We start from the raw sequence: 8,362 nt of genomic DNA on the forward strand, positions 1-8,362 counted from the left end.
GAGAAGCCCGGAGTATCCTGGCCTGGAGGAGGGGAGCAGTGTGTCAGAACAGCCCCGGATGACACCCGGGACAGCAATAACACCTGCCAGCCTGGTGCTGCTGGACTCCCTGCTAGATACTTCCCAAGTAGGAGCACATTGACTCCTCATAGGTTCTAGTACCCACCGCCAGTTGAGGCAGCAAGTTAACTTTGACAGTCAGGAGTAGAGACCTTTGGGCTCCAAGCTCAAGATCCACCCCAAGACACACAGCCCATTAAATCCTTGTTGTAGAGATTAGGGCCAACAACGATGTTGGTTATAAGCTGCAATGTTGGGAATGTTTCGAAGCAAGCATGGTTGCTGCTGGACGTGTTGTGCTCCTGGCTTCCCTCTGGATGCCGACAGAAACAAGGGTGAGAGTTAACGACAGTAGGAGAGGAGGGAAGGCGGGACTGGAGAAAGGAGGGGAAGTGGGTAGCATGGGGCAAAGTGGAAAAGCAGGTGGTGTCCTTTTTTCCTTCACTGGGGCTTGGTGGAGATCCCTTCAAGGACAGCTCCGGGCCCATCCCTGTGGTGACCACCCACAGAGACAGGAGTCCTGCTCAGAGACAACATTTAGTTTTCTTTTCTTTTCTTTTTTTTGAGGTAGAGTCTCACTCTGTCGCCCAGCCTGGAGCTCAGTGGCGTGATCTCTGCTCACTGCAGCCTCCACCTGTCAGGTTCAAGCAATTCTCCTGCCTCAGCCTCCCGAGTAGCTGGGACTACAGACACCTGCCACCATGCTTGGCTAATTTTTGTATTTTTAGTAGAGAGGGGGTTTCACCATGTTGGCCAGGCTGGTCTCAAACTCCTGGCCTCAAGTGATGTAACCGCCTTGGCCTCCCAAAGTGCTGGGAGTACAGGTGTGAGGCACCGTGTCCGCCCCTCCCCCCGTCTTTTTTTTAAAGGTAGAGTCTTGCTTTTTGGCTAGTTTTCAATCAAGGTAACACATGGGCTCTCAACAGTGTGTGGAATACTGCTAGAATAATGAAATTATGAGAACACTGTTACTGTGTGATCCCCTGTTGGAAAGTGAATAACATAAAATAATACACATTTAGGAAAAAAAAGTGGAGAGAAAAGGCTGGGTGCAGTGGCTCATGCCTGTAATCCCGGCACTCTGGGAGGCCGAGGTGGGTGGATCACCTGAGGTTGGGAGTTCGAGACCAGCCTGACCAACATGGAGAAACCCTGTCTTTACTAAAAATACAAAATTAACCAGGCGTGGTGGTGCATGCCTGTAATCCCAGCTACTTGGGAGGCTGAGGCAGGAGAATCGCTTGAATCTGGGAGGTAGAGGTTGTGGTGAGCCAAAGTCGCACCACTGCACTCCAGCCTGGGCAACAAGAGTGAAATTCCATCTCAAAAAAAAAAAAAAAAAAAAAAGGAGAAAAATGCCACTAACTCAACAGTGGTCATCCCTGGGGGCTCAGACTCTGGGGATTTAAACCCTCATTCTGTATATTTCTCCAGTGTTTCAATGTTTAGTGATGCACTTGTAATGCTTTGGTAATTCAAATGACAGATGAAGAAAAAATGTTTTCAAAGAGAGGGGGTATCCATCCACCATCCTCCCCAAACTTCCAAAACAACCAGGATGTGCCAGTACTAGGAAGTATTTATGCATCATAAAGGATTTTGTCCTGAGTGCATACCATTAATTATTAAAGAGATATTGTCAATCCCATCAGATGAGTTTAATGTTTAGTTTGAGGACTGAAAAACTAAAGCGTTCAGTCCTTCACTTTGCACGCTGTTGGCTTAGGCATTCATTTAACAAAGATGAAATGAAGGGGAAATGGTGTGATTTGGTTTTGTTTTCTTGACAGACCTGAAACACTTTTACTATTTCTGACAGCTACACTGCTTTCCTCATTTTCCAGCATAGGAAAATTGGTTGCTGTTATAATAAATCCCCATTAGGTGAGAAAGGGAGATAGATCAAGATGCAAAATGAAAGATAAAATGCAAAAAGCTAACAGCCTGGCTGGGGAAAGGAGGCCACGGGAGGCAAGGAGGGGGAGGGAAATAATCACATAGGTGGCTTCCTGGAAGAGGTGACCTTAGTAGGCCTGGAAGAGGTCAGTTTGGGAACTGGGGAGAGGGCAGAGGAGGGCATCTCTGCTGGAGAAGCAGCAGCCAGTGGGCAGGAGCTTCAGGGAGCCAGGTTGCAAGTCGGCCTGCTTCCTGTATCCCTGACACGGGGTTGGGGTTCCCACCCTGGCTGTGGCCCTGGCCTCTGGGGAGGCGCTGGGCAGAACTGGGTGGCAGGCCCAACCTACTCCGACCCTGGACTCTGCCCAGGAATTTCTGCTGAAGTGACAAGGCAAGCCAGAGCAAAAGCAGGTTGGATCCAGCTTGTTCCCACAAAGACGTGTTCTTCTCTCTCTCTGAGAGCGACCTGTTCACTGCAGATACGTGAGTAGAAACAGGGCCCTGCCTCTGTGTGCGCCGCTGTGTGTCTGTGTGTGATCTGGGGCATTTCCAGGCTCCGCCTGTGTGTGTGCATGCACGTACACGAGTCTCTGAGTATGTCAGCCTAACTGGGCTTACATTTGGATGGAGTAGGGCATTCCCCAAGGGGAGAAAAAGGAGTGGGAACAAGAGTAGGGAGAGAGGAGGTGTTAGTTAGCACTCTTATTTACAGAGGAATTTAAGCCTATGAACTGAGCTTCAGCAAAAAATGAACTATATTGATTTTTGCAATGGAAAAGTCCAGGGGTAGGATTGGTTTCAGGTATAGTTGGATCCAGGGACTGGAATGATGCCTTTAAGGATGTTGCACCTCCATCTTTCAGAGATGGAAAAGTAGAATACAATGAAGATCTCGCTTAATAGTAATAGTTTTAACCCATTGTAGGGAGTGATGAAAGCTAGGTCCTCTCTTCAGAAAAATGCCTGTATCAGATACATATGCATGCTGTATATAATTCCTTACTTTCCTTCTCTATGAAGTGGGCAGAATTTGCTGTTTCTGCCTGGAACTCCCAGAGTTCACAAGGACTTGCCTCTCACAGGTTCAGATGTGGGTGCAGGCTGGTGTGGTGGTTCATACCTGTAATCCCAACACTTTGGGAGGCTAAGGTGGGAGGACTGCTTGAGCCCAGGAGTTGGAGACCAGCCTGGGCAACATAGGGAGACCCAGTCTCTAGAAAAAGGAAGGGGTACCTCATCTATGTGCTGGGAAGCCAAGGCTGCAGTCCCAGTCACAAGGAGGGGTGAGCTCTGGGATGGCACAGGTGGCCCCCAGGCAGGGCTCTGGCTGTGCCAGGCATCTGCTCCCCCAATTCCGCCCTCTCCCACTTGCCCAGGCCCCTAACCTGGGCCCTGCCTGGCCTCCCTCTCAGCGCTGGGCCTCGCTGATTTGTCTTTCAGCTGGAAGGTCTGGAACATGGAGAATGACCCCTCAGGACGAAGACAGTCCATCTCTCTCACACCTGTGGCCAAGGGTCTGGAGAACATGGGGGCTGATTTCTTGGAAAGCATGGTCTGTACCCTTCCCCATCAGTCATCCTGACCCCTCAGCCTCTTTGACTTGAGTCTGGCTGCCGAGGGGGTGAGGCTTTTGCTCACCACCTTCCCTCACACCCCATTCTTCTGCCTCCTTCTCACCTCCTTGCTCACACAGTTAGGAACCTCCCAGTGTGTTGGCCTCCTCAACACAAGGCAGCCCCCTTTATTTCAGTCATTATACATTGACTGAGCACGTACTGTGTGCACTATAGTCTGAAAGTCCTAGTCTGAAAGGGCAGGGCAGGCCCCAATGAGGAAGTGACACTTGAGCTGTTACCTACAGAATGAGAATAAAAACCAGATGACGGGGGAGGGGGTCTCTAAGGAAATCTCAGCCTTCAAGGAGCCTTGTCCTTGCTTTCAAGTGGCCAGGTCATGTCGAGGCACACCACCCAGAACTTGGAGCCTAGTAGGACACCCTGCACCCTCCCAGCCTGCTCTGACAAAGCCCCCTCCCCTTCACTGCCCTTGTCTCTTGGGGTGCTCCTTTCATGCTGTCATCTGCAAGAATGCCCACCCCCCACCCAAAACAGCTCCACAGACTCGGGGGTGCATGGTGCCCTGAGGTCATGCGTTGAGGTAGCCCTGCCTGGGGCCTCCCTTACAGGCCTCCTCTCAGTCCCTTCCAGTCACAGCTGGGCGGCAGGTGTCTGTCCCTGCGCAGACCATGAGCTCGCTGAGGGCAGGATGTGTCTGGCAGAGCCCTCTGCACACAGTAGGTGCTCAGTGCCTGCCTTGCAGAATTCAGTTCAGTAGCCTTCTAATTCCTCCCTGTGCCCCAGCCCAGTCCCCTCCTCAGCCAGGGTCTCACTGTGGCCCCCGACCCCTGGCTGTAAGTTCCTGTGGGCGGGTAAGGGGCAGGCTGCCCTGACAGCCCCCTGCTGGCTGTAGGAGGAAGGCCAGCTCCCTGGGAGCGACTTGAGCGCCACCGAGATCAGGAGCAACTGGAGCGAGGCGGCGCCGAAGCGCTTCTCCAGATGGTAGGTGATCTCTGGAGAGACAAGGGTGGGCCTGGGGTGGAGGCTGCTTGGGAACAGGATGCGGAGCCGGGCCTACTGGCGGATGGGAGTTGTGGGGACGTGAACCTTTGTTGAAGGAAGGAATAAAGGCGCTTTAGCCAACACGCACAAGCACATTAGACTCAAAGGTGAGCCAAATCATGGGCTCCCCACCTGCTTTTGAGCAGCTGAAATGAAATCCCATCAGGAACCCCAGTATATACCGTGGGGCCTGCTCTGAACCAGCTAGACCTCCCTCTCAACCTCCCCTTCTGCCTTCTCCCCCCATTCAGTCTCTGGGGTACCTTGGGGAGTCCCAAGACTCTGGTTAAAAATCCTGAACTGGGCAAGGCCCCTGATTTTACACGGGGAGGTGGAAGCCCAGAGAGGGGAAGGGACCAGCCTGGGTGGCATAGGCAGCAAGTGTCTGAGCTGAGCCTAGAACTCTGCCTCCTGATGTCTGGGCAGTCTGGGTCCTTGCTGGCCAGATGTGGAGCTAAGGACACCGTGATGGGTAGGGGGTGGTGGTGGGGGAGGGATTCCATTTCTCTGCCTGGGCAGGGGGTATGGGAAGAATGCCTCCCCAACCCTCTCAGGAGGTGGGAGGTGGGGACTGAGAGGGGGCGAGAGGCTCCTTAAAATGGCAGCTGGTGGGTGGATTCCAATTAGCATTGAGTAGGCTCAATGTGTGTCCCATGGGCACGTGGATGAACGACAGGGAAGGGGAGGCAGCCATCCGTGTTTGTCTTTCTTTCTTGCTTGCTTTTCCTTCCTTCATTCTTTCCTTCCTTCCTTCCTTCCTCTCTCTCTTTTTTTTTTTTTTTTTTTTTTTTTTTTTTTTGAGGCAGGTCTCACTCTGTTGCCTGGGCTGGAGTGCAGTGGCATGATCTTGGTTCAGCCCCTCCTGGGCTCAAGCGATTCTCCTGCCTCAGCTTCTTGAGTAGCTGGTACTACAGATGCACGCCACCTGCCCAGCTAATTTTTGTATTTTTGGTAGAGACGGGGTTTGTCAGGTTGCCCAGGCTAGTCTCAAACTCCTGGGCTCAAGCGATCCACCCTCCTGGGCCTCCCAAAGTGCTGTGATTACTGGCATGAGCCACCGCGCCCCCCAGCCACATTTCTGTATGTTGATGAGGTTCTGCCTTTTCAGTGAACTTCCTCCCGAGCCCTGGAGGCAGGGACTATCACTGGGGTAGGGGGGCCTGTAGGTGCTGCCACAGTGGCAGGAAGGCCTGAGCCATTTCTCTGTTCGCCCTGAGCTGGGGTTGCCCTGCAACCCTGTGAGGATGTCAAGGCAAGCCCTGGCTTGCCCCTGTTGCCACTTTACCAGGGACATACCTGAGTGGAGGTGCTGAGGATCTCCCCCAGGTGGGGTCTGCTCATGCACTCATGGACCCTACTGGTCCTGTTCCCAGGAGGAACCTGCAGCCAGCCCTGAGAGCCAGAAGTTTCTGCAGGGAGCACATGCAGCTGTTTCGATGGATCAGCACAGGCCTGCTCTGCACTGGTGAGCCTGGGGCCCAGCACTACCCAGGACACGATGACTCCTGCCTCAGTTATCCATGTCTCAGGGCAGGATTATTCACTTACCCAGTCATTCAACAAATGGTTGTTGAGCACCAACTCAGGGCCAGTTCCCTTGCTGGGTACTGAGGCATCCATTAAACCAGGCCAGATCTTGTTCCCAAGGCACTCCCTCATCAGTAAGGGTGGGGGAAGAAATATTTCCACATAATGCAGCATGTCATCTGGGAGCACCAAGGAGGGATGGGGGATGGTCAGGGAGGACTTCCAGGAGGAGGTGACATTGGAGTCTCACAGGCTGAGTAGGAGTTAGCCAGGTGTAGGGGAAGGACACTAAGGAGGGCAAAGGCACTCCACACAGAGGAGTCACAGGAGCAAAGGTGAAAACTGGCAGGGTGTGGGTTTTGATAAACCTCGATGTCTGCACTCTAAGGTCTGGAGGGTAAAGTTCTAGACAAGGAGTGCCAGGGGATGGGGCTGGAGGGATAGGAAAGGGCCCGGGATGGGGAGTGGGTAGGGAGATGGGAGGATGCTCAGGGACTTAGATTTTACCCTCAAGGCCAGAGAGAGCCACTGAAGGGTTTGAACAGGGAAGCATCAAGGTGGAATTCACACTGTGGGACCCTGGAAGGAGGGCAGGAAAGATGGGGAGAAGGAGACATTGAGGGCTGCAGTGCCTGTGTGAGAATGAAGCTGGGGAAGGTGGGTGGGGGCAATGGGAGAGGTCCTAGGGAAGCAATACTAGCTGCACTTGGGAATGACTGAATGTGCAGGACGAAGGAAACCCTGAATCAGGGCTGCCCCAGGGGCCTGCTCGGGTAATGGGAGGATGATGGTGGCTTCCACAGAGCTAGAGAACATGCGTGCAGGAGGGAGTCTTGGAAGGAAGGGGGATAATTCGGGCAGTTTGTTGGAGGTACCACTGCCAGGCCATCTGAGAGAGAGAGGAGGCTCCCCAGGCACACTTGGAGAATGAATTGAGAAGTGGGTCAAGGACAGAAGCCTGGAGACCAGCCACACAGAAGGGGTTGGTGGCAGCCAAAAGAGCAAGGGTTTCAAGGAGGGAAAGATCAGCAGCATCTCTGCAAGACCTGCAGGACAAAATGAGCCATGTCCACCGATTTTGGGACAAGGAGGCCATTGATGACTTAGGGTGTAGGTGCAGAAACTGAATTTGAGCAGATGGGAGAAGAGGCTGTGCAGACAGCAAGTGTAAATGGCTTTTGGGATCAATTTTTTTTAAATTATTATACCTTAAGTTCTAGGGTACATGTGCACAACATGCAAGTTTGTTACATATGTATACATGTGCAATGTTGGTGTGCTGCACCCATTAACTTGTCATTTACATTAGGTATATTTCCTAATGCTATTCTTCCCCCACCGCCCACCCCATGACAGACCCCAGTGTGTGATGTTCCCCACCCTGTGTCCAAGTGTTCTCACTGTTCAGTTCCCACCTATGAGTGAGAACATGCAGTGTTTGGTTTTCTGTCCTTGCAATAGTTTGCTCAGAATGATGGTTTCCATCTTCATCCATGTCCCTACAAAGGACATGAACTCATCCTTTTTTATGGCTGCATAGTATTCCATAGTGTATACAAGCCACATTTTCTTAATCTAGTCTATCATTGATAGACATTTGGGTTGGTTCCAAGTCTTTGCTATTGTAAATAGTGCTACAATAAACATATGTGTGCATGTGTCTTTATAGCAGCATGATTTGTAATCCTTTGGGTATATGCCCAGTAATGGGATGGCTGGGTCAAAAGGTATTTCTAGTTCTAGATCCTTGAGAAATCGCCACGCTGTCTTCCACAATGGTTGAACTAGTTCACAGTCCCACCAACAGTGTAAAAGTGTTCCTATTTCTCCAAATCCTCTCCAGCACCTGTTGTTTCCTGACTTTTTAATGATCGCCATTCTAACTGGTGTGAGATGGTATCACATTGTGGTTTTGATTTGCATTTCTCTGATGGCCAGTGATGATGAGCATTTTTTCACGTGTCTGCTGGCTGCATAAATGTCTTCTTTTGAGAAGTGTCTGTTCATATCCTTTGCCCACTTTTTGATGGGGTTGTTTGATTTTTGCTTGTAAATTTGTAAAGTTCTTTGTAGATTCTGGATATTAGCCCTTTGTCAGATGGGCAGATTGTAAAAATTTTCTCCCATTCTGTAGGTTGCCTGTTCACTCTGATGGTAGTTGCTTTTGCTGTGCAGAAGCTCTTTAGTTTAATTAGATCCCATTTGTCAATTTTGGCTTTTGTTGCCATTGCTTTTGGTGTTTTAGACATGAAGTCCTTGCA

At 51.3% G+C, this 8,362-nt stretch overlaps 1 protein-coding gene across 1 annotated transcript in view; it reads left to right on the forward strand.

Annotated features, from left to right (window-relative positions):
- Positions 1-281: 281 nt before the first annotated feature.
- The window catches only part of SLC28A1 (solute carrier family 28 (concentrative nucleoside transporter), member 1), an 81,716-nt gene continuing 73,635 nt past the window's right edge, over positions 282-8,362 (forward strand). The window contains exons 1-4 of the mRNA XM_011999340.1: positions 282-395; positions 3,397-3,508; positions 4,426-4,514; positions 5,948-6,039. Of these exons, the coding sequence (XP_011854730.1) occupies positions 292-395; positions 3,397-3,508; positions 4,426-4,514; positions 5,948-6,039 (397 nt within the window). The 5' untranslated portion in view covers positions 282-291. The remainder of the gene's footprint in view (positions 396-3,396; positions 3,509-4,425; positions 4,515-5,947; positions 6,040-8,362) is intronic.

The sequence above is a fragment of the Mandrillus leucophaeus genome, unplaced genomic scaffold (genome assembly GCF_000951045.1).
Source record: "Mandrillus leucophaeus isolate KB7577 unplaced genomic scaffold, Mleu.le_1.0 Scaffold1164, whole genome shotgun sequence".
Classification (NCBI taxonomy): domain Eukaryota; kingdom Metazoa; phylum Chordata; class Mammalia; order Primates; family Cercopithecidae; genus Mandrillus; species Mandrillus leucophaeus.